Consider the following 27,596-nt stretch of genomic DNA (forward strand, 5'->3'; position numbering starts at 1 on the left):
GAGAGGGTGAAAACGTGTGTGCGCGTTTCGCGGGACATACTCGATGTCCTTTTCATCCCCCACTACGTTAAAGTTACCGACCGGTAGAGCGCACTTTGCTAATCGCGATCGCATTCGGCTCATATTCGCCAAGTTTCGTAGATTTCCGTGAAAAGCGCGCCGGATCGACGGGAGAAAAGTAGCCAAAGGTTTTTCTTCAATGCGCATGCGTACAATGAAAATCTGCGCGCCCCTTCGGCGTCGAACTCACCCTTCCACTACTTCAAACCTCCCCCATTCCGAAGGCACCCCACTACTACTATTTCTACTATTACTACACTGCTCCTCTACTATATACTACTACTACCAATCTCCGTACTACCTCCCCACTCCTCGATTCTTAAGAGAAGTGGTGGGGATGAGAAACGTGCTTGTCACGGATGCACTCGCCAAAGAGACGACGGACAAACGCTTCAGTAAGCGCCGCGAGCTCGACGTGGATGGACGCTTTGCTCTCGGCATATTCTTTCTCTATTTATACTTTGATTAATATTATTATTATTATTATTATTATTATTTTATAATATAACAGTTGGGAATTATATATATGTATATATATATTTATTTTATTATTATCTGTTAAAATACTTATATATATATATATATATTTTTTTTTTCTTTTCTTTCTTCTTCTTTCTCTTTTCTTCTTGTTCCACTTTCTTATATTCTTTTTATCATTTTGATATCCTATTTCGATGGTTTCGGACTAAACATGTACGTTCGGAACGATTAACAAAAATTTGAATTAGTTTCTTTATGTATTTATTTTTCTTTTTTTTTTGTTTGTTGTTGTTTAAATTATTTAATTCCCAGTGTCACGGAATTTTCGCGCGTGTTAAAAATATTTATCGATTGGATCGTTGTTAGATCGAATTAACGATCGCAAAAATATTGTCGAAATGTAAATCGATCTCGTGAACATTGCGAACTATTTTCATTTGACGAATGCTAAATTTGAAGAAGATCAAAAGAAAAATAAATAAAATATAGAAAAAGGAGAGAAGGAGTAAAAATAATATGATAAAAGAAAGAATAAGTGTATCGTGAATAAAAGGGGGTTAAACGTCAAGAAAACAAAACGAAAAAAGGTATATCGGTAAAGAAAAGTTAGAGTATAACAAAGACAAGGATAAGAGGATAAAAAGAAAAGAGAGAGAGAGATAACGATTTGATATAAAAAAGAAATAAGCAAAAGAAAGAAAGAAAGAAAGAAAGAGATAGATTAGAAAGTGAAAACCTATTTTGGTTCTATTTTCTTGGAACTAGCATTCGGGTTTATCCGTGGAACGATATAGAAGGGAATTGGTTTATGATAGGAAGGATTCCCCTTTTGAGAAGGAAGAGATCGAAGCCGATTAACGCGATCGTCTGTAATTAGCAATCGTTAAAGCTCTCCACTCGGCTGTTTCCAATCTGCTTTCGTGACCGATCGTTTCCTACACCGGAAGAAGGAAGGAAGGAAGGAAGGAAGGAAGGAAGGAAAGAAAGAAAGGTTAGGAAGGAAGGGTTGTTTTAGGGTTGGTCTGTAAGAAATAAAAGGAAGGGTACTTTAGCACAGAAAAAAGAAAGAAAAACGTCAAATGATACGGAATTAAGGGTGTGAGATCAACGATCTATACGTAAAACCGATCGATGAAGTTTACCAAGAAGAAAGAAGAAACAGCTATCGTAACCCCATTGTTAACCCTTGTAACAAACCCTCATAGTTAATCGAGTAATCGGTGGTTTAAAAACACGAACGAAGCGTGAATGAAAAGAAGATGATGATGATTATGATGATTATGATGATGATACTTTCATTCTAGGAACTAAGTGAGAACTCTTACGCTGTGTGTTTGTTTCTCCTAATTATTTTCTTTAATATTATTGTTGTTTTTTTGTTCTACGATCTACGAATATTATTACGGTAATACTACTCGTTCGTTAACTCCTACGATCATCTTCACTCTTCTGATGGTAATTTCATCGTTTGTCATTGATAATCAGAAGAGATATTAAAGATGTGTGCTTATTCCTTGCGTCTTCTTTGCGTCCTCGGTGTTCTATTCATCGTTAATGGTAAGTCGATAAACATTTTTTCTCTTTTTATTCTTGCTAATTAATGTTTAATATTGTTTCGTTCATTTATTTACGCGTATATGAATGGAAATCGTTCCTTTCTTGTCCGACATTACTAGAAACATATATATATATATATATGAAAAACAGAAGAAGAAAAAGAAAAAATAGCGAATTTTTTTTCTTTTCATCGTTTTCGTGTCATCCTCCTTCCCTCTTTTCTTTTTGTCTCTCGATGGACGAGTGCCACGGAGAGTAACCGAAAGAGGGGTTGGAAAATGGTGCAAAAAGCTGAACGCGGCGACTACGCGGGAACACGTCGGTTTTATACGTCGACAGTTTTTACGGGCGCGTTGCCGCGTGTCAGCGGTCGTAATCTACGTGTTGAAATCGAGGATGATGGAGAGAGATGGACGAAAAAAGTTTTAGAGAGATAGAGAGGGAAAGACAGAAATAGAAAGAGAACGAAAAAGAGAGAGAAAAAGTTGGGGGTGGGTTTGTATATGTTGAAAAAGGACTAAAGGAAAGGATACTAGATTTTTTACTACTACTACAACAACAATTACTATTACTATTAAAAACAAAATTAGATACGGAAAAAAGGATAGAAGTAGTAATAATAATATTAATATTTTCAAATAATGATAGTAGTAAGGGGAACAGGTTTTACGAACAAAAATTAAACGTGGTGCTAGGGTTTTCAAAATCTACGTACCTCAATAACAATATTATTATGTGGTTCGTGATAATAATATTAAAAACAATTGGTGAAGTATAAGGGGAAAAAGGGTTTTATTACAAAAATTAAACGAGATTTAAGGGTGTTGAATATCTACGCACAAAACTGTGACCCTTTTACAGGCTGAAAGTAATAGAAATATTTCGTCTAACGTTAAATACCAAAATGGAAATCTTTGTTTTACGTTTTTCTTTTCATTTTTTTTTTCTATATAGGCTCGCAACGGAATAATGCAAAGTCAAAAGAACTAACTGAATTAGTAGGAAAAAAATCAAACGCGTTGAGAGACTCCTCCGTTTTGTTTATTTTTCTTTTAATTCTTTTTCTTTTTTTTCTTTTTTTTTACACGTACAGTAGTTCGAAATGAAATAGAATGAATGCATTGTTACTCTATTTCTCGCAGTACCTAAACTTGAATAATATAATTTAATTACAACGCGAAAACGATATTCGTTACGTGTTAATTAAAACGATGTCATTTATTTGAAAAATTACATCGTCTAGATAAAATTCTTGTTCTCGTTACAACGTATCAACGATTTTGCACAAATTCGCGTTATGGAGATCTCTTTTCTTTTTTTTTTTGTTTTCGTTCGAATTCGTTCGAATCCGTATCCCCGAATAAAGGAAAACTTTGTCGGATAAATTCCTACGAACGTTCGAACGCACGTGTGAGCATTCATTCGCATTAATAATAATTGTTGCTCATTATCGTTTCAGGTAAATAATCGATGTAACCATTTCGATAAAACAAAATTGTAATTTAACATTTCTAACAGGATTCGTTAAACGAACGATCTGTTGGAGAGATTTTTTTTTTTTTAACGAAATTTCAGTTACCAATACTTTTCTTTACATCTGCCCTTCCTAAAATAATTTTTGTTCTTAAAAAAATAATTTCACGTCGGAATCATTTGAGGTTAAACATGTCGAACGAAATTGTTAATCCTTATATTCGCATCAAATATCAAGGACGAAATATTTATTTCATACGTTTGTTCGGTATCTTTTTCTTTTTTTTTTCTTTAACATATGGTTAATTAATATTGTCTAATAGTTCTTTCTATTCTCTCTGGTAACCAAAATTATTCATTCGGTGTGAAAAGTAAGACGCGCTCATACACACACACATTCTCTCTCTCTCTCTCTCTTTCTCTTTGGAAAGTACCGTTTTCGTTTAACGTGCAGACCAACTCGTAGCTTTAGATTTATCTGCAACGTGTTGCGTCCTTGCTTTATGCAATAATCGACGCAATGTTGAACGAACGAACAGAACGAACTGAACGTACGAACAGAACGGAACAGAATACAACCAGAACTGAAGAGAAGAGAAGAGAATAGAAGAGAATAGAAGAGAAGAGAGGAGAATGAACGAACAGAACAGAACGGAACAAAATGAACGAACTACGAGGATGCATTTGCCAAATTGCACGGGAATTTTCGATGATCCCTTTTCAGTATACTTAACAATAATAATAACAATAAAAATAACAATAACAATAAATTATTATTATTACTTTATATTATTCTAATTATTATTATTTGATAGTAGGTCGATGAATTTTATCCCTTTGCATTCTCTTCTCTCACCCTCTTCTTCCTTCATCCCCAACTTCTCTCCTTTTAACCCCCCCCTCCTACCCACCCTCCCCATATGGGATATCGAGCGGAAATTAGCATTTTAGATACATACGGAATGAGTTTCGGCCGATTGTATACGCGTTAGCGTATCCCTATGAACGATGAACAACACTAGGATAAGTGGAGAGGGGGTGGTAGCTACGACTAATTTAAATATGCCTCTTGCGCGTTAATTAACAGGACACAGGGGAAAGCTTCTATTAAATTCGTTAAACAGAGGAGAGGTTTTGATAATAAATTTATACATTTATACAAATATAAATTAATTATAATTGTATAAATATTCTCGGTCTTTCACCGAGGTATTTGGTATCTGCTAAAACTCACCATGTGAATCTTGACATTCTCCAATTTTGGTCTTTCACGATATAACATATACATATATGTAGTATATAAGCGTTTATTTTCGTCGTAGAGAGAAATAGAGAGAGAGAGAGAAAGAGACACGTGTCGGTAAGAATTGGACAAATCGTTCGATTGTTTTTCAGATCTATCATTTTCTCTGCGGAAATTTCGTGTTTACCAAGAATATATTCTCTTCCTTTCTATCTCTCTTTCTCTCTCTCTCTCTCTCTCTCTCTCTCTTTCTGTCTATCTTTATCTTTCTCTAGTCTCTTTTTCTGGACGTTGTTCGTTCGATCGTAAAACGAGGATGGCAAGTAACATTTTCGACGTTACTAAAATCTACACACATACATACATATCGCATACGTACATATGTATTTACATACATGGATAGATAGATACACGTGTAGATAGATAGATAGATAGATAGATAGATGTATAGATAGGTATGTATATAGGTATACGGGGCGCAAAATGCGCTTGTACAAACATTGCATAGTGGACGAGGATCGGTCAATGGGCATAAAATGAGCGCTTATTGCCAACAAAGCTTCGCACCATCACCATTGGAAATTGACTTGCCCGTTTTCATACGTCCACTGAGATTCCACCGAGAGAATGACCGAAAAAGGTTTTACTAAACCCCCCACCCCTACCCCTCTTTCTCTCTTCCTGCAGTCCCCTTTTTGAACCACACTCTTCCCTCTTCGATTCCTGTTATGTTCGTTAAAACTAATCTCTCTCTCTCTCTCTCTCTCTTTATCTCTTTCTATCTGAATCCAATGAAAAGTCATCTCGAAATCCTAATCACCGATTATTTCATTACTAATCTCGAATGAGAAAATCAATCGTCCATGAGAGATTAATGTTTCGTGAGAGAAAATGTGATCCCATTTCCTTGTTCCCGTATGTGAATAGACGCATGTATGTATGGATGTATGTATGTATGGATGGATGGATGGATGCATGGATTGATGTATGGATGTCTATGTGTGTGTTTGTTGATCCTTGATTTTTTTTTTAAATAAAATTTATGTAGAATTTCATCGTTGACTAATTTACATTCGAAGATTATTTTTATTCTAATTTTAATTTTAATGCACGTTCATTCTTTTAAATTTTAATTTTTTATATATAACAATTATGATAATAGTAGTAATTCATTTTGAATATTACATTCGTTATTATTCGGTTAAATGATTTTACAAAAAATAATCCATTGAAATTACAAATAATTCTAATGAAATAATAATTTTTTAATATTATTATTAATAAACGTATAAAATTTTATGCCTTTCAACCTTGAAATATAAAAAAAGAAAATATATCGATCAGAGTTTATAGGTAAACAATTTACACGTTAATTCGTAACATCAAGATCCAACAAAAATTTATAAATATAATATTACATTGATTATCTTAATACCTAATATCTCCTCGATCAAACTGAATCCAAAAAACAAAACGCAAAATTAAAAAGAACACAAAAATTCCTTGAAAATCATTATAATTAAATATTAAAAAAAAAAAAAATATATATAAATTTCAACAGAATATCTCGTTTTCGTGAAATATTTAGAATATGATCGATACGAGGGTAGAGAATGGGGTAGAAAGTGGAGTGGGGGGTGGGGAGGGTAGAGTTAGTCGTCATTAAAATCGAATAGATCTTCTTCGATCGATCTTCAGCTATCCAACGAAGCTGGTACACTCAACTGTTACGGTTTCCGCAAACTACAAGGGTTGTTGTCGCTAATCGCAGGTAGGATGCTAACGAGGATGAGTCTCGAATATGTATACGATAAACACATACAATTCACACAGAGAAACGCACGTACGTATAGAAACTCATATACACACAACGAACGTACGAGTCTTTAATAGCTATGTGTTAGACGATGGTGGTGGGACGTACGACCGTCAATCAGTATGATTGAAAGTTCGGACGAACGGCGAATAACAATTCGTCTAAAATGACTGACAGCTCTTTACACAACAGCTCGCTAACACAATCTTCCCTTTTGTCAATAACGCTAACGCATCGCGTATAATAGCACTACGATAGGAAACTTCTTTTCTTTTCTGACTTTTTTTAATTTCATTATCGTCGTCTCTCCTTCTCTCTCTCTCTCTCTCTCTCTCTTGTTTTCTAATTTTCTGTATAGATTAAGTTGGTCATTAAGTTGTGCTGGAATTTGAAATATTTTGTATCAAATCGACAGTGCATTAGACAAATTTTCGTTCATAATTTTTCACGTAATCCAATACGATATTATTGTTTAGTATAATACTTAAAATAATACTAATTATTTGTTACATTATATTTTATAGTTTTTTAATTTTCTGTATGGATTAGTTTGATCGTTAAATTGTATTGGAATTTGTTATATTTAGAAATTTCGTGTTAACAATTTTGATGCAATCTAATGTCATATTGTCATATAGTATAGTATTTAAAATAATAATACAATTTATGAAATTATTTATTCGTCAGTTTGATTAGAAAAGGGACAGAAAATTATGTTGTAATAAAATACTTATACGTTCGATTACAATTTGTAATATTTTTTCTATCATCATTTTAATAATTGTTAAACGTAATAGATGTGATATTAGTGACAAGTAAGAAATATAATTATCGTGACTAATAAAATCAATGTTTTCCTATTGATTAAACTATTATATTAAACTGAGTCAGTTATTATCACGGTCATTTAAAAGGATGTCAGTACGATGTCAATTTCTCGACACTTTTGAGTTTATCGACGATCGAGTCTCTATCTCTCAGGGTCTATTTAGCGAACCGTAGACAGTTCGATTGATGTCGATTAAGCTAGCGTAAATCCATGTTACGAGAATAGAGACTAGAGAACGTTCTAGCCAGTAACCCCAATTTTCATACTAAAATCATATTACTCTAGCTTGAAATAATATACGCTTCCAATCCTAAGATCAATACTTTTTATACACTTATCTTTTATATTTCATACATATGATTAATTTAAAATTAAACATCGGTAACAATAAAGATAAATTTCATTTACAAATGATTGATTTGTTTTATGATAGGGGTTGAATATGATTTGAAAAGAAACAGAAAAAAAATCGAGTTATAATCTTTAGTCGTGATAATTACATTCTAGAAAAAGATAGTTATTATATTATATAAATCCATATTGTCAGTCGGAATAAGTATGAATTATGATTTACAAAAGGTTGAACAAGCAAAATTTATTAACAAAAACGACGTATACCTTTTAATCATTATATAATAACATTTAAGAAAAAAATATAAATTTGGGGGGGATGGGAAGAGATTTTTATATTTTGTATATAAATTATATTTTGTTTAATTATGTTAACAAATATTTTATTATTTAATCTTATATTCTTTGGTTATGGAAATATTCTCCAAAAAAAGAAATAGACATAAAAAGGGGTGAAAAGAGAATTGTATAGTATATTTGTATAAATTATATTTTCGTCGATTATGTAAATATATCATCTATCTATCTCAGAATTTGTATTATTTTATTTTAATAAAATTAAAAAATTTTTATTAAAAAATAAAAAAAAATTATATATGCATATATGTATTATATGAATAATATGAATAATAAGTATATATGTATAAGGTTGGAAGTGATTTTATCCAATAAGTAAGGCACCAAGGAAAATCGCTTTATCTAGGAAACTCATTTATTCTCGAAGGTTATTTAGAGTTAAGAAGGAGAGAAAGAGAGAGAGAGAGAGAAAGAGAGAGAGAGAGAGAGAGAGGGAGAGAGAGAGAGAGAGAGAGAGAGAGAGAGAGAGAGAGAGAGAGAGAGAGAGTCACCCCGTCGAAAGATGTTTCTCACGATAATACGCGATAGTCGGGATAGTTATAATCGACTGTAAGGGCTTCTTAGAACGAAATATATCTCTAGCACTCTCTCTCTTATCCCATACTAACCTTCTTCAAGAGATTCATTTCTTTTAAGGGCCTTTTCATCTGCCTTTAAGATCCTACTCAATGTTGCTACCTTGATGTTTAACTATCGATTTATTTTTATCTATCTAATCTTTGGAATCATCTTTTCTCTCTGAGATCACCTCAAATGACTGCTTCCCCAATCAGATTTTATTATAAACCCTGTCCTCACGCGTGTGTTTGTTTATTTATTTATTCAGGATATTTTCTTTTTTTTTACGATCGTTACTTTTAATTAAATCAATTGTCAAGTATTCGTTAATATATACAATAAATTCGGTAATTATTTTGTATGTATATGTTATTTATTTATATATTTATTATATATTTGTTAATTTCAATTATATATTCATATTAATTATTATATATATATTTTCTTTTTAATTATCGCGTGACTTTTTTTTTATTAAAAGCATATGTTTATTTTGTTAATTTCTGTTCTCTTTTATTTTTTTTTATATTTCTTGAGTGCTTTTAATATTTTCAATAAATTAATTTTTCATTTTTTTTAATCCGTTAAATTTCTTTTTAGGAATATTACGTATATGAATATGAATTCACGCGGATAAAGGTTTAGGAATAATTCTCTTTAGATGCATTTTTTTGGTTCTTTTATCGAAACAATGAGAATTTATCGCTCGTTATCTTCGACTAGGAGAGATCCTTTCATTAGAGAGGAAATTTAGGATGGCAGTGTGTGGTGCTTGTATTCGAAAGCACGGGCTCGGGAAAACGATGATCTAAATTCCGTTTACACTCACCAGGCAACACGTAGTAGAGAACGATTATGGTGTATTTTATCGATGATACATCGTACAGCCCTGATTCCCTTGAATAATTTCTTATTTTTCTACGCGAGAAGTTTCCTGTTATATCTTAAGACCTGTGGTATCCTTTGCTGTACCTACTTACAAGATTGAATTTGAAATGAACCTTAAATCGAATGATTAATTTTAAATTTACTTGTTGGATTTCGGATCGGTTACGTTTTTTTCCCAACGACAAAAATTACTTCTATGAATTTTACTTTTTATTTCGTATGAGGTAACTAATTTTGTCCTATGGGTACCAATGGGTATCAAATGAATTAATTTTTAAATACGATTCGTACGAGTGCGGGTTGAAAAGTTTTAACGAAAAAAGCTTTTATTTCTTCTTTTGCTATTTTTTTTCTTTTTTCTACATAAATACGAGTTTGAACGAAAAAAATTTGTTTCTATGCGAGGCTCAGAACTTTTCAATCCGTTCACGTATATGTGTATGTGTGCCAGTAAAATATATTTGCGTATATAAATATTATTACGATTATCATCTTTAATACTAAATCGGTAACGTTAGATTAATATTATTTTTAATACTATTTTTAATATTATTTTTAATATTATTTTTACACAAAAAATATCATTTTTAAATATTACGTGTACGTGGAATGAGTTGAAAAGTATTGACCCAATTGTTTTCGATTAAATTTACTTTTATAAAATAAAAAACATTAGTTTTTTGTTGTTGAGATTGAAAAGTTTTCAATCCGCCCACGTATAGATGTGTATGCCTGTTATATATCCTTGCATATACAAATATTATTATTATAATTTCTAATACTGTATCGACGCAATGAATTAAACAAAAATTTATTTCTTCGATAAAATATTCAACGAAGATTATTTGATAAATAAAATGTCGATGGAAACATATAAAAAAAAAAAAAAAAGATAAAAATTTTCTTTTACAGGTATACACGGTACCATGTATAGATAATATATTATTCTAGCATGAAAAATGAATGTCAAATTGGTATAAAAATTTAGTGAACAGGAGAGTTAGCGAGCTCCCAGGGAAATTCGGTGGACAGTCCGCATTCGCGGAAGGCAGCTGCGCTTAATAAAGTTTTAAAGGGCCGCGAGTCACGAGGTTAAGGGCGACCTTTTTGTAGGAGTTTTCCTACCAGCATGTAGTACTTGGCTACAGAAAACTCTGCTAATATGAGCTTATTTAAGCTCCGAGAAAACCTTTGCTTCTTTCTTTCTTTCTTTCTTTTCTTTTCTTTTCTTTTCTTTCATTCTTTATTTTTTGTCAACGAATTTCATACTTCTCTTCCTCTTTCGCCGCATTACTCGTATCTATTATTTTTTAATACTTTTTTTTAAATAATATAAAAATAATAATTAATGTATTTTGCTTGAATTATTTTAATGGCTTGATCAACAAGTAAAACGTCCAAATTTTTATTTACAAGAATAATATTTTGTTAATAATTTATTGCAATAAACATTTCGAAGGTTTTAATTAGTGGAAAAGAGTTTACAATATTTATTTATTTAATTATCTCAAATAATATTAGATAATCGAAAAAGTTTCTGCCAATTTTCTCATTAGGTGTCTTTATCAGGTAGCATAATTTTATTAATACTAATTGGATCGTGTCACATACTAGCGTGCATCTGAAACGTGATATTTATGGAAAACATGTGATATTAGAAAGAACAAGTCGTGAATGATTTTCAGGTATGGAAATTTCAATGTCAAAGATGTACCATTTAGCATTGCATTAGTTATTTCTTTCCCGATCAAAAAAACCTTTTTACTAATTCTAATATTTTTTAATTATTGTTACAAAACAGTTTATATTTTCATTTGTTGAAATTTAGATAAGAGATTATATTTGTGATTGATAAATCGATTGCACACATTGACACAGTATATCGAAAAAAAAGGGAAAAACTTTCTGTATTTTTTATTTCTTCTCTTAATATCATAGCACTGTACTTTGTAGAAGAACAGGAAGGAAAGTAAGAAGCTTTTCTGCACAAAGCTCGAGATAAGATTTTCTATGTAAGAGAGAGAGAGAGGGAGAAAATAGTCATCCTAAAATTGTCATCGCAGCTCGTAGACAAGAAAGAGAGAGAGAGAGAGAGAGAAGGAAAGAGTCTAATAGAAGTAGATTTTGTAGAAAAATTGTCTCTTTTAAGTAGTCGTAACGTTTGCCCATTCGAGTTTCTCGTTTTTCCCAAAGTCTTCACAGTTAACGAGAATCAGTTCGAAAAGAAAGAAAGAGATAAAAAGAGAGAACGAAAAAGGGAAGGGAAAATGAGAAAGAGAGGGAAAGAAGGATAGAGGAAAGTTTTGTTCAATGGCTTTGCGATTATTATTACGAGTATCGTTATCAAAAAAGTTGATGATTTTAATCGTTAGTTCGAACTGGATCCGATCGTTCAATTAATTGCATCAATTTTCTATTTAAATTATCTTTTCCGATATCTGTCTGTCTCTCTCGCTATTTTTCTCTCCCTCTTTCTTTATTTTTATCTCGTTGAAGTTATGCATAGATATTCAGAGAAGTTATGCAATTCGAATTTCTTTTTCTTTTTTTCTTTTCCTTCGACAGTTTCGATATCATCGAGATTAACGATACGATTTGTTTTGAGATATTGAGTTCAGGAATGGTCAATGATAAAAAGAAATAGAAAATAAAGAGATAGAAAGAGAAATTGGGAAATAGATAAAGAGAATGATAGAGAGACGGACGGCAGATGAAAATAAAGAAATACATATATATATATATATATATATATAGAGAGAGAGAGAGAGAGAGAGAGAGAAAGACAGCAGATAGATTTATAAAGAGAAAATAAAGAGAGATAGATGAGTGAGACAAAGAGAGTAAGACAGATATATGTGGAAAGAAAGAGATAAAAAGAAGAAAGTGATAAATGAGAGAGAGATAAAGAAAAAGATAGAAAACGAATGAGAGAAAGAGAGAGAGAGTGAGAGAGTGGGAAAGAGAGAAGGGCATGGAAGGGAAGGAGGGCGAGAGCATGGATTATTATCGCGAGTGTAGTATAATAAGGATTTCTCAAGAAGGTAAGGAGTGTTTGACTGTACGTGACTGGAATTTTCTAGCTTGGAACGCTCGAATTACTTTGACAAACTTCCTCGTCTACGTGTTGTGGTCTTGATGGAAAAGACGTGCTCGTTAAGTTGGAAATTTTAGCGTTGCGAGTAAGTACTTACTTATATATTATATCGAATGCCAAGTATTAACTCAATGCTAGTCGTCGGTCGTTTTCTCTGAAAATACAATAATTTGACTCTTTCGATAATTCGAGGATCCGAAGAGAATATCCGGGTAAAACTTTCAAATTGACTAGATCAAAAGATTTCTTTTTAGATATATTGGACGATGACTCTTTTATATATTATGTACTTCTTATATTACAATTGGTCGATAAGTAAAGTTTGGATTTTTTGTTAAGTATCCAAAAGTGGATTCGAAAAAGTTCGCGAGAGATTTTACGAATTTTTTTTTCGAAAGTTCGAGACGTTACTTTTTCTTTTTTTTTTGGTGGGACTACTTAAATGTTGTTAAGGTTTGTAATTGTTGTATTTCGTGTAAGTAGGAATTAATTTGTCAAATTATTAAGTAACTTTCGAATTATCTTATTTTTGTTTTCAAAATTTTCGTGTTACTTATTAATTTATCTAATATAAATGTACGTTTCTTAAGAACCATCTTTTTTATTTTCTCTTTTTTCCTTTTATCATTAACGAAGAAGAAGAAAAAGTAGAAGAAGAAAGAAGAAGAAGAAGAAGAAGAAGAAGAAGATGATGAAATTTCTCTAATTACCAAGAGTCATCTTTTAATTTCGTTCGATATCGATAATGCGATCAAATAAATACGTTTCGACTATACGCCATAGTGCATCGAGGCCGTCTTTCTGCTAATAAGTTTCGAATTTGTTCGGATTGCTTCGGGAAAAAGTTGTTAGAGGTAGAATGAAAGAAAGAAAAAGCCGAAAAAAAAAATATATATATATATATGTACTATATAAATGTACGTGAAAATCTACACAGTGGTCCACATAAAATATTACTAAACATTTTCAATCGATCTTCAAATATTATCTTCCTCAAAAAGCATTATTTATTTCACATATTTAACAGCATAAAAAATCTACCGTCAACTTCGAAAATAAAATGAACAAAAATTGTACCGAAATTACAATGACAATTCGAATTAATTTTAATTATCGTTAATAACCATTTGGAAATAATTCGATTCTGTTACGAATGAATTCTTTCCGAAATTTTGTATAGCATCCTTTTTATATCTAATCTTTTCGTTACTAGTAATTTATATATATGAGGTCGTCCGTACAAAAATTCCCGTGTGAACTATGCAATCATATATCGAATTCATATAAAACGATACTCGCAATCTAAAATATATGCCGTATGTAACGAAAGGAAACAAATTTATTTAAACCTCCCATAGAAAGAAAAAACCCCTACAAAATTCGAAATCAACGTATATACAAAAATATAATAGAGAAATCCTGTTGTAATGTTCAATTCGTTCCACCCTTTATATCCAAATACATATATACTTGTACATATATACATATATATATACCAGAAATAGGAAAGATGGCAGTGAAGTATATGTAAGTTTAAAGGCATTGTCGGGGTGCACAGTTCTATATCGTTCACAGAAGGGTGGGGGTGGGGGGTTGGGGTTGGGGGTTCCAAAGAGTTGAGTAAGTTTTCCCGCCGAAAAGTCTAGAAAACAATGGAAGACGGAGGAGGAAACTGCGCTTACCCGGTTCATACTCGTCCCCCACCACCTCCCAGCCCCCACCCCCTTTTCTTTCTCTTTCCATTTCTCTGTCTCTATCTTTCTCTTTACCACCCTCGGACAATTCTGCACTTCCTCTTCGACGAACTTTAGCAATGTCTAGCCGCCTGTCTGCCAGCCGCCGATAGCGAGTTTACATCTAAGATAGTTTCAAATCTTCAACAGTATCTATATGCTTACTGTTATTTCTGACGTCACCTCCACGACTTCTCCATTTCTCTAATACTCTCTCTCTCTCTCTCTCTTTCTATTTCTGTTTCTGTTTCTATCTCTATTCTAATTGGTTTCAATTGATAACACATTTGAATGCGGATTAGACAAATTTTATTTGCTAATTAAATTTACGAGCAAATTGTTACTTTTTATTTTTTCTCTTACTATTTTATAAAGATAATTGATATTTGTAATATTAAAAATATTATTGTGCAATATAATTGTTTAGAAAACTAAAGAGACAATTATTACTATTTTTTTTGTTTTGGATATTGTTTATTGGGTTTGGTATTTTGTAATACTTTTGGTTATCATAATATTTTCTAGATACGCGTAGAGATTAATAGAATTTATAATATTAAAGTATTAATATGTTATAAAAGTGATGTGTAATGTAAAAATATTAATGTGTAATATACAATAGTTTATTAAAACTCATAAACCAATTTATTTAGTGCGAGCAACTATTTTTGGAATTGATATTTTTTGATCAGTACTTTATAGAAATAGTCAGAATTTGTTGTATTTAAATAAATATTTAAAAGTGTCCACAACGTAACATAGATTGAATTTTAAATATTGTTTTTTCAAATTATATTGAACGTATTGTGACGTAGCCATTGAGAATGGGGTGGCTTTTATCTATTTTTTTTCACCCATTATTATTTTGATATTTTATGTTTAAATTTTCTCGTTTTGTTCTTCAGGAAGTCGAATCGTTCGATACTTTGTTTATTTTTTTTCTTTTTCCATTTATTTTCGTCGAGCAAATAACATGCTCATTCTACCCACTTCCTCTCTCTTTATATATATATATATATATGTATGTATATATATATATTTTTTTTTTAGGTCTTTTTCATTCGAGAAACCGTTTGTTTTTCTTTCACGAATTAGGAGAAAGTTCTTGAAATCAGCTGAAAAGTTTTCTCCTACCGAAGATCTAAACTAAGATCTATCTTGGTTCGTTGTTAGTTTTCCGAAAATAGTTCGCCTTTTTCTACTTTTTTCCTTCCTTTTTGGAAAGTATCGAATAAAGAAACCGTACGAATTTGACCTACTTATTTACTTTTAACGAACAAAATCATCCTCCCATTTGATCTTCAATTTTCTATAAGAAAAATCTGCGAATTGAAAATTATTTACCATTTATTTAATGAAATGAATAATTCATTTTGTAATATATAAATGACATTTTGAAGAGAAGAAGTTCGTTTGATCCATTATAATATAGAAACAGTATATATATACATTAAATATATATTTAATATATATATATACATTTATTATTAGCAAAATGAATATTAATTTTCTCTGTGAGAATTATTTCATTCCCGATAAAATGACGATGTTACGGAATACACTCGGTATACATTTTTTCTGAGATACTGAAAGCTAAGCTGCTTTGATAAGAAAGTATGTAAGCATTATGATGTTTCAATCCGATGTTCGGTGGAAGAACATTGTTGGATATTATGACGGATGATTGCGAAGAAATAAGATCGATCCTTTGGGCTTCTCCTCTTTCGCGAAAAACTTTCTGATTTTTCTACCAGGAATAATACTCGACTGGAAGACAGCTCCGTGGCGATTGATCAAACCTAAAAGGAAGAGATCTTGCAATAAGAAGAAGAAGAAGAAGAAGAAGGAAAGCTTGCGCCAAAGAGAACAAAAATATATAAATATACCATATAGAAAAAGAAACAAGAAAGGAGAAATAAAAAAACAAACAAACAAGAAAGAAATCAAATCATTTAGACGTCGTAAAGGGAGATGAAAGAATAACTGACTTGTACCGAGTGAGTGGTAAAACTTTGATATATGTGGGCTCATATAAACACGTAACATCCCATTTGTTTCGATTTCGTTTATTTCATATTTCCTTCCTTCTCCCTCCTTCCCCACCCGTCCCTTTTATTCCACCTTACTATCTCTCTTTCTTTCTCTTTGTTGTAATAACAATAACAACAATAGTAATCCCTGTTTGACGTAACCATCTCGCTGAAAAGTCTGATTATTATTGTAAAAATGTACCGAGAGAAACAACGGTGTACGACCGAGTGTGCTAGAGAGAATACAAGAGAATAAGAGAAAGAAAGAGAAACTAGACAAAGGAATATTCACATTTATGTATTATCGTTCGTGAAATATAGTATAAAAACGTTATATTTTCATTCCGCCGTTTGCTTTCGCAATAACATTTGCGAAATACAAAAAATAAATAAAAAATAGTAGAAAATAAAAAGAAAAGAAAAAAACACGAGAGAAGGGGGAGAGAGAGAGACACACACACACACAACTGACAAGTCCAGGTATTCAAAGAGAGAGAAAGAGAAAGAAAAAGAAAGAGAGAGAGAGAGACCCAGCTCACGAAAAATCCTGTCAGTCTCGTTTGCTGTAAAAGCAATAACGGATTCTACCATCGTCGAATATTCCTAGCAGATTGACGATATCATTTTGAAAGGAGACCGAGTGAGTTAAAAAGAGAGAGAGAGAGAGAGAGAGATAGAGTGCATTTATGCGAAAAGGATGCGTCGACGGGGGATTGTACTGGTTCTTTTGAAGCCGCAGAACGTGAAGGATGTACCAAGCGGATTTGAAATGACAGATCGCGAACGAGAGACGATACGTAAATTGCATTATTTCTTTATTCGATTCGAAGCTATCGACTGAACTATCCTTTTGCACTTTTCTTTTTTATCGATCAAATAATAATAATAATAATAATAATAATAATAATAATAATAAAACGTAGTAAACATGATAAGCTACTATCTATAATACTAATGATAATAATAATAAAATATGATAAAAACAACTTAGACTACTATGTATAATAGTAGTGATTATAATTTATAATTAATGATAATAAATCATGGCAAATGTTAGACTACTATGCTTATTAATAATTATAATAATAATAATAATAAAAGTAAATTATGACAAGCAAGATAAAAAATATAATATTTCCAAATATTTTCATGAAAATCGTACTTTGAAATCTACAGATATTACAAAATGTGTTCAAATATGTGAGAGAATTTAAAAAGGAAGTGTGATTATTGAGTACACATGTATAATATGCAATACATGCATTCATAATCCGTAGATTCCTAAACGCACAAAAAAATGGACGCTGGCTTTGGTTCATCCTATTGCTGGTCATTTAAATCCTGATGAAAAATCGTCCAGCAAAACGAATAAAAAAAGATAATAATAATATTATTAATAATGATAATAATAATAATAATAATAGTAATGATAAAAAGACATAGGTATTATATTTCAACAAAAATGCAACAAATAATATGTATGCACGAAGAGAATATGGAAATAGTTGCAATCATTATTTTCATTTCACGGAATCATACCGAAGAACCTAAAATACTACTTTAAAACATTTGGTCTTCCTACTACGACCACATGTGCATATATATATATATTATACACATTTACAGAAAACAATTATGGCAAACACTTGCTCACTCACTCGAAAATTTCTCAATTACACACATTCACATCTAGAACATTTTGAATAGATACTATGCTTGGCATCAAACCGCATACTGTGTTCTCTAGAACACCAAAACTAATCTGCTGAAACAAACAAGAGTAATAATAATAATAATAACAATTATAATAATGATATTAATAATGTTGAGATGAAAAAAATTTGGTTGATTGAAACTTATGGAATAGTTCAAGAAGATTAAAAATTGAAGAATAAGCTACCAAAATTATAATATTTGTATTTCCAAACATTTACATACCATGTTCTCATACAAAAAGGGTGTCCCAAAACTGCGAAGATCTGAAAAGAAAGAAAAGAATATTAGATAAAGTAAGAGTTAACACACTTTGTTAGAGTTTATAATCAAATACAACAATTCGAGACACCCTGTATATAATCCAACAACAATAATAATAATAATAATAATAATAATCTTCCATAGGAGACTATTTTTTTTGTACTAAATTTGTCCCCACAAATTTCTCAGAGGAAACTTCAGCACCTGCTCAAAATAATTGACGAAATAATAATATTAATAATAATAAAAATCTAAAAAGAAGAGGATAAGGGTTGATCGTAATTTTCTTTTTAAATTCTCGCGCAATGTCGTATAATTTAAAACCTTCTTCTTGTTATCGTGAACGAGCAAACGATCGTAACTAAGCTCGAGAACGTTTAACATTTCCATTAACGTGACTACTACAGGAGTTTGTTCTGTGTTAACCGTTGACGCTTACAAACAGCCAACTTTCTTTCTCTTATTAATACGATTAATTAAACTTTAACTGCAACAATTTGCATACATACATACATACATATATAAACATGTATGTTTTTATTATATAACATATTGTACACATCGTAATACACCAGAATATAAACTTTCGAAGACGCCTTAACGTTTTATCTTTATAATCCTGAATTAAATTTTCTCACCGTTTGAGAAACGTACAGGTCGAACTATTTCAAACAGATCGTACCAACATAAAAAACAAAACAAAAAAGAAACATGAAAATATACAAGTGACTTCGTTTTAAATAACTCGTCGATGATAGTGCAATAAAAAATAATATAAAAAGTATGAACGTGGGGAATATAACAAATGGAAAAAGTAAGAAATTGGAACTGCGATTTCGTTAGTACCTACTATTCAGCAAAGATAGAAACATACAGACACATCCACATAGGCAATGTATAATGCAGTCGTGACGAGATAAATGGCAGCCAGGAGATATTCATGGAGATGGGGAAAAAAAAGGGATGAGTAAGGGTTGCGAGTGTATCGAGAGAAAAAGAGAGGGAAAGAGAGAGAGAGGGTATGGGATGACTAGGTTCGTTTCAATTCGGATAGTGACGTCAGCAGGGGACTGGAGTTTTCGCTTAAAGGGTTATAGAGGAGGTTGAAAAAGCGGGTGGTGGCGTTTGGAGGTGGTAAATCGGGAGGGAGAGAGGGAGGGTTAGAGGGTAGACACATTGGGACAGTGGAAACCGGTGTGTATAGGAGGAGAAAGCAAAGCGAGGATGAGTACGAGGAAAAGCGCTAGCCAGGGAATAGATAACGCGGGTGAAATGTGCATGAACATTATTTTCCTGGGTAAATATAACGTAATGGGTGGAAGAAGAAAACGAGCTAGCTAGGAGAGGAGGAAGTAATGGCAAGTGTAGAGGATGAAGAATAAGAGTAGGGGAGGAGGAGGAGGAGGAGGAGGAGAAGGTGGTGGAAGGAAGAAGAGGTAGAACTGGTGGAGTTAGCAGAGATGGAAAGCCAATGTCGTACCGAACCACTGAACGGACTTATCTGTAGACTTGCGTTTTTTCTGCTTTTTCTGCTCTTTTTCTCCTACTCCTTTTCTTTTTTTTTTTTTTATTAATAAAAATGATCATACGAGTAGAAAGATTTTTCTGGGAAGCCAATTTCTGGGTATAGTTTTCGTAGCCCCGTGCTGCTTTGCTGTGCTATGCTATGCTATACTATGCCATGCTGGGCTGTGCTGTGCTATGCTATGCACTGGACTATGCTTTGCTGTCCTGGCTCCTCCAATCGAATCGAATCGAATCGAATCGATCGTTCTCTTTGCCGCTTTTGCACTTTTATCTTTCAAATGGGAATTAGAGAGAAAGAGGAATAGATAAAGTAACAGACAAAGCAGAAAGGTACGAATAAACGTTTCGATTAATCTATCTCATGTGTCTTTGTGAATAAACAACAACAATAATAACAACAACAACGACTAAAAATTCTTACCCTTCTTGTACCTTTTTATTACACTTTTCGTTTGTCTGCTTTAAACCCCAGTCCCCAACCCCCGGGTTTCTTTTTTCTTTCCTTTTATATTTGCATTGGCGAGATCGCACGCAGTTAAAAGTGTTTAATCCTAGGTTGAAACCACGTTGGGTACGTTCTTGCAAGTAAAGGCAATATCTCTTGTCAAATTTGTACGGTATAAAGTTCCGCCCACAGCAGAGCAGAGCCAACGGTAGAGTCGGCAGGTGACGATGACGGCGATTAATTCCACTTCTTATGACATCACTGGGATTTCTCAGGCTACGTATAAACACTGACTTTGTCGAGAGAGTTCTCTTCTACCTCCCCACCCCCCCTCCCGCCCCGCTTCTCTCACTCTCACTATCTCACTCTCTCTTTCTCTTTCTCTTCGTAGTCCTGTTGGATATTCTTGACGGAATGGAAATCGAGTTCGTGAGGTATATTGTATTCTATCCCTCTGACGATGCGTTGTACACAACAACAGCACGGTTAGAGAAGATTCCACTACTAACATTTCGTGATACGTGTATGAAAGCTAACACGAGTTGCCTGAATTACGTCGATAGAGACTCTCTCAGTAGGGTAGAAAGAGAGAAAGACAGAGATAGTCAATGTGAGAATATGTGTATATGTGTGTGTATGACAGAGAGAGAGAGAAAGAGAGAGAGAGAAAGATGGATGATAGAGGAAGAGAATTCAGTAGTGCAGCTTCGGTGCAGTTACGATGACTCGCTCGAGAATCGAGGACTAGCCTAGGTTTCTACCTACTACTAGCACTAGGTCGTTCTGAGGTCGTCACTCGTTTTGAGGAGCTCGCTGATGCTCGCTAAGCATCTACGGCTTGTTTGCTTGCTACTGACGTAGCCAGACCACCAACCCCTATCCGTCTATCGTCTCGTCAGCTGGTTAACGAGTCTTCTCTCTCTCTTCTCCTCATTCACTGAATTAATTCTAATCAGACTTATTATCATTATCTTCTCAATCGATATATACCTACTTGTTTTCCAAATACCAATGAACAGAGAGACAATGTAAATATGTAAAAATATATGAAAAATTTTTGTTACGATAAATAATGGAAATTATTTTGTAACGATCATTGATCGATAAAATAATATTTTCACTCGTATTTTGTTAATTAGTCAAAGAAATTTTGTATTTAAATAATCGTGGATCGATAAAATATATTTCTATCGTAACGGTTTCTTGACTATTACTGATTCTGTAATACGTAACTAATTAATATTTTAAAATATTTGGTTTCAAATGAATGAAATATTTTTATCATAAAAAGTAAATACGTTCGAATTCATTTGATAAATATTTTCTATGTCGAACGGGTAAACGTTTTTGAAGTTTCCTATCGCGTTTCTTTGCTTGACCAGGCACTTTCGAGTTGGTTGGCCAACTAGTTTCGACGTGGTTCACTGATACCACGGATTTTAAAAGAGGAGTGAGGAGTATAAAAACAGATATATATATATATATATCTATATATATATATAGACAGAGAACGAGACAGACAGACACAGATAGAGAAAGAGAAAGAGAGAGAGAGAGAGAGAGAAAGAGATAGATAGGAGAGAGACTTACCTTTTGCGGAAGTTTCGAGTGAGCGTTTAAGGAATCTCTCACTTTGCCGTGGCATAGATTCGCTTCGCGTTTAATGATCGCGGTTTAATTAGTTCATCCGTAATTACCTACTCTCTCCTCTCTCCCTTTTTCTCTTCCTCTTCCTCTCTCTCTCTCTCTCTCTCTCTTTCTCTCTCTCTGTTCATTGAAATCGACGAGGTTTGCTCGATCGATCTTCCTTCCTACTATCCTTTCTACCTGTCTTGAAGGCATCCTTAACACTTCGAATCAAATCTTCCAAGTAGTTTCTAACTATTATTATTATATTGTAATAATAATAGTTAACAACAATCAATTATACGCTAGCGAGATGTCAACATTGTCGTAGGTATTTATGATCGATCGATCCTTTAATAAATATCGTACCTAACACCAATATTCAACTCAACATAAACATTTTCGTACGTTTAGGTATACACGTAAGACTCTAAAATGCATGAGGGGATATATAAATTGATGTACTCACGTGTTTCCGGTTCGATATATTCTCCTCCTTCTTCTCCTCCTCCTCCACGTTTGCTTTACGATCACGCTCGAATCTCACCAAGCGTACACCCAGATCCAGTCTTCCTCTTTTTGCGCACGGCTTGTTCGAGTTACGCTCAATATCGAACCGATATATATATATACACATATACATGTACATATATATTTATCTACGTACATATATACATGTCGGTACATAGATCTGTGTATATACATATGTGGGTCGAGGGACAATCATTTTGTTTTCTAATTTTTCGAGTTGCGATAAAGATTGCGTATACGTGGACAAGTGAAAGAGAGAAAGTGTGAGAGAAAGAGAAAAAGAGAGTGAGTGAGAAGAGAGAAGAAGGAAGAGGAAAAGAGGTATGTCGGGAAATAGAGAGATAGAAGAAGAGAACAAAATGAAATAGGAAAAAAGTAGGAAATGGGTGAAAAGGATGGAGAGAAAGAAATACAACGGAGAAAAAGAGAAAGAGAAAGAGAGAGTTGCAGAGTGTGGTCTGCCGTGGATAGGGGATTTGGTTGCTCGGAAAAAGAGGAATGAAAGAGAGAGAGAGAGAGTGGGGGGAGAAAGGGTTTGGACAGAGGTGGAACGTATCGCTACTAATATACGACGTGCCGAGGGAAAAAGCAGCAACGGTGCTGTTGGTCGGTGGCGGTTATGGTGTGTTGGTGCTGTTGCTGGAGGACCACCTGCTAAAACCGACAGGACGACCAGAAATACGAAAATTAAAATAAACGAAATGAATGAACGAGCAGAATAAAAGAGGAAGCAGTTGCGGTGGAAAAAAAGAAAGGAGAAGTGGAAATGAAAGAGAAGTGGTGGGAGGGGGGGTGAGATATCGGAGGAGTATTGGGCGGTGAAGGTGAGACAGGAGGGGTGGGGGGCGTATGACGAAGAAGAAGAGACACGAGGAAAAGGCGTATTGAAGATAGGTTAGTGTTTGTGTGTATAGGGGGTTGTTAAAGGGTTACTGCTACGTGAGAGAGTATATGAAAGGTAGATAGATAGAGAGAAAAAGAGAGAGATAGATAGATAGATGGTTGGTATATTTGCACGTGTATACGCAAATATATAGAGGGATGCACGCACCATGGGGCTATGCCTGGGGGAACCTGTTTGAGTCGGCTCGCAAATTGAAACCGTGCCGTCGTGTCTGGCTCCACGCCCGGAAGCTCTCATCGAACGTATTAATTCGTTTGAAAAAAAAAACAAAAAAAGCAGAGAAAAAGGCTGCAAGTGGAGAGGTGAGATCAGAGGACGATCGAAAGGGCTTCGAGCGAGTTACTGAAAAAGGCAAGTGAGCTGGTGTCACGATCGTTTTTGAATTATGTCATTCATTCTCGCTTCCAGGATTATCTCTCTTTCTCTCTCTGTAAAATACAAAAAAATTAAATTACGAAAGGAAAGAGAGAGGGAGTGAGAAAGAGAGGAAGAGAGAATCCGAATTTTATCTTTTCTTTTTATTATATTATATAAAATTCTTTTAACTTCTTTTTTTTAGGAGCTTTTGTTTTATTCGGACGTTATTCGATCGAACAACGATACGAAGATCAAATTTCGAATTTCGTTGGAGAAAAAGAGGCGAAGGATATACTCGTTCGATGAATTCGAATCCGTCGATCGTGAGATCCGTATCGTTAAACGGATTTCGATCGAACGTCGACGTATTGTCTGCAAGGGACGTACGTCGCTATCGAAGTTTTTAGGATAAAATTAAAAATTTTCCATATCGTGTTTGGTGTTAGGTACCTATGTATGCATGCATGTATGTATGTATGGATTGTATGTATCTATATATGTATCTGTATATTCCAGCACTATCCGTAACACGTTAATAGAATCCTATCCCAGGTTTATACATTTTTATTGTTTATTCATTTCCCGAAAAAAGTGAGCCATCATTTTTCATCGTTCGATCAATTTCATAAACGCTAACACGCAATTTCTATTTCGTTTTCTTTTGTTGTGTGTTGGTATTTTTGAAATGATATTATATTATAAAAGGAACGGCAATATGGCCGACCGGCCGGCTACACAGTTGATGTCTTCCTCCACCTCGTGACTTTATTTCACATTTTCTCGATAGAGAAATTTTTGAAAGAGAAACGGCAAAGGAAAAAAGATCGTTGAAAATGGAGGGAAGAAGTAAACGGTATCTCGGTTTCACGAAGATAAGACGAGTATGTCCATCAGTGGGAACGAACTAGTAAGCGACATCGCGAACGAGTATCGTCTATCTACGCCATATTATCTCGGCCAGCTCTTGCGCAAATGGCGCGAACATCCGCAAGACGCCTTCCTAACTTATCGTCGTAGGAAGTGGCCTACCCCCATCCCTATCCTTTACCGACCCGTGACTACCTTCTACGACGCTTTGCTCTCTTCTGTCATTCCCTACCATCCGTACCATGCTCTTCCGCTTATCCGTTCTGGTGTTAACTAAAAGATTCTATCTCTCTTTCTTGCTTTCCTTCTTTCTTTCTTTCTTACACAAGTTTTTTCTTCCTTCTTTCTTTTTTTTTTTTCGGAATAAAAGCATCCCTCTCGTAACACTTGTACGCTTCGCTAACTTTTTCATATATCTATCTTTTTTACTTCTTCAAGAAAGTGAAATACGTCTTGGCTTATTATTTATTGGGTCAGTATATTTTTAATATTTTTGATCAGTATTATTTGTCAACAAATATTTTTGAAAGGATTTCAAGGGGAAGTTGAATTATTTCTCGTTGTAAATAGGTAATGTATACATATATATTATTATTATTATTATTTTCATCATCGTAAAAGTTTTCATTATAATTTGTTGAAGATAGGACCAAAGAGTGAATGAAGAATACGTTAAATTCCGTTGAAAAAGTATTGTCCGAGTAAGCGATCGTTTATTACAATCACTATGAGCGAACAGCTCTCAAGGAGAGGAGCTCGAGTTAACTTAGCATCAAATTAGTATTCAACGTTCTTGAAAGTAGAGCAACTTTCGGAGAGTATGAATTACTCATTAGCCCTTTCGTTTCGCTTGGTTATCCATGCTTTGTAATGCATAATAAGGCTTTTTACGCGTGCAACTTTAACGATGTATATTTCACGTTCGTGCCTGGAATAGCACACCATTTTGAATCTCAATATCGAATGCAATTCTTGTATCGTTGAGAGAAGGAGAGAGAGCAATAGAGATATCATATTCTTTCTATCTTTTGGTTGTCGTTTTGAAGGGAAGAAGAAGAAAAAGAAGTCTTCCTGTAAAATACGCTATATTCTTATTTGAATATAAAATTATATTGAAAAGTCTCCGCTTTTAGGAGAGAAACGTTTCAATAAACTCGCAGCAGCAGCGGTAGTAGTAGTAGTAGTAGTAGTAGTAGTAGTAGTAGTAGTAGTAGTAATAGTAGTAGTAGTAGTAGTAGTAGTAGTAGTAGTAGTAGTAGTAGTAGTAGTAGTAGTAGTAATAGTAGTAGTAAGATGAGATCAACGGAATATTTTTTTGCGGTTTGTTACCACTCGTATAATTGTGGAACTTTAAACGTACTCCGATATTCCGTGAAATATATTTTTTAAAGAATCACATTTGGGGATAAATTACGGAAGATAACTCCCATTACGAAATTTGCATTGAAATACGAATTCTATGTCTTCGAAAAAAATGTGTACTTATTTTATTTTATTATTTATATTTGTTCCCTTTTTTTGTAAATGTCAACAACACGTACGTCCTATTATTATTAACAAACGAAACGATAACGAGTAAGGGGAACAAAAAAAAATCTATAAATAAAAGCATATCGTTGCACGTTAACATTTTATCCGGATTTGAGAGTATTCTTGTTGTTGTTGTTGTTATTATTGTTGTTGTTTTTGATGAACCCGTGTCGAAGTTCTGACGAGCCTTGTACAGGATGGATTCACTTGTCATACGTCGATACACCACGACCATTCGTAATTCCTGGATATTCCATTGAATATCCACCGATAAATAAATTGCCAATTATTCTTTTTTTCATCGTAACGAGAATTATACCGCCATGAAATTTTTCCGGATTTTTTTTTTCGTTACTTTACAAAGTCAAACGTAATTTATTATTACAAAGTTCGTAATTACTCGGTAACGATTATGGTCATTTGAAGTACATTATCATACTACTATCTATAGAAATGTTACAGTGAACTTCAGTAGTTCATTCAATTGTTAACGATACTGTTACAAAGTTAAACCGGATCGCGATCAAACACAAACCTGACCTAATAAACTCAATGAACATGATATCTTTGTCTTTCTCTTTCTCTTTGGTGTTTAACAAACGTCAAAATCATCGATAATTGATGTTATCCAATAAATTATAATATTTTGCAAAAAACAAAACACGTAATTCGATAACATATTCCTCATCATTTAATTTATTCCGTTTCAATCCACGATTTTACTCACTCACATAAAGAAAGTTAAATTTATTGTTGTTTAATTCAACTACGATTACAGGGACCCGCGATAATTTTGATAAAGAAACATTAATACAAAATAATTCACCAATGAAACTTGATATAATACATTAGAATAATTTAAAATACATCACACAATTTATTCCTATTTCAATCTATAATTTGATTTACACCCTTTTATCCACCCATATAAAGTTATTTCTTCCTTTTTATTTTAATTCGATTAGGATTATTGGGATTTGCGTGTAAGCTCCTGTATGTCAATGTATACGTATGAATACCTGTATGAGTACGCGTATGTGTGAAAGGGTGCAGAAAGGTACAGGGTGTACAGCTTACACATATACACCACAGACACGTATACGCTACCTTACTCGAGTCTTTTAGAATTTTTCTCTCGGGCGGCGCCGTTGTAGAAATGAAGCCTGTTGAAGTTACCGAGTCTCTCTAAAGGCACCCATTATATTACATACTTTGAATTCCTTCTGTGCCTTTGCTGCGTTTCTCTTTCTCGAGACACCCCCGAACGGGGCTACATGTATCCACCGTCATTTTTCAGTCGCTACACACTTTCCCTCTTCTCTTCATTTTTTACCCCACCTTCCAGCCCCCTTTTATTTTATTC

At 33.4% G+C, this 27,596-nt stretch overlaps 1 protein-coding gene across 5 annotated transcripts in view; it reads left to right on the forward strand.

The window, feature by feature from the left end:
- The first annotated feature begins 398 nt into the window (after positions 1–398).
- The window catches only part of LOC122516087 (carbonic anhydrase-related protein 10), a 232,683-nt gene continuing 205,485 nt past the window's right edge, over positions 399–27,596 (forward strand). Inside the window, exons 1-2 of one of the 5 annotated variants that reach the window (XM_043633650.1) lie at positions 399–455; positions 853–2,097. In XM_043633650.1, the coding sequence (XP_043489585.1) occupies positions 2,040–2,097 (58 nt within the window). In that variant the 5' untranslated portion in view covers positions 399–455; positions 853–2,039. Of the gene's footprint in view, positions 456–553; positions 589–657; positions 754–786; positions 2,098–27,596 lie in introns of those variants that run through there. The other 4 variants (XM_043633649.1, XM_043633651.1, XM_043633648.1 and 1 more) reach the window with 4 other exon arrangements.

The sequence above is a fragment of the Polistes fuscatus genome, unplaced genomic scaffold (assembly GCF_010416935.1).
Source record: "Polistes fuscatus isolate 324 unplaced genomic scaffold, CU_Pfus_HIC Scaffold2, whole genome shotgun sequence".
In the NCBI taxonomy this organism is placed as follows: Eukaryota; Metazoa; Arthropoda; class Insecta; order Hymenoptera; family Vespidae; genus Polistes; species Polistes fuscatus.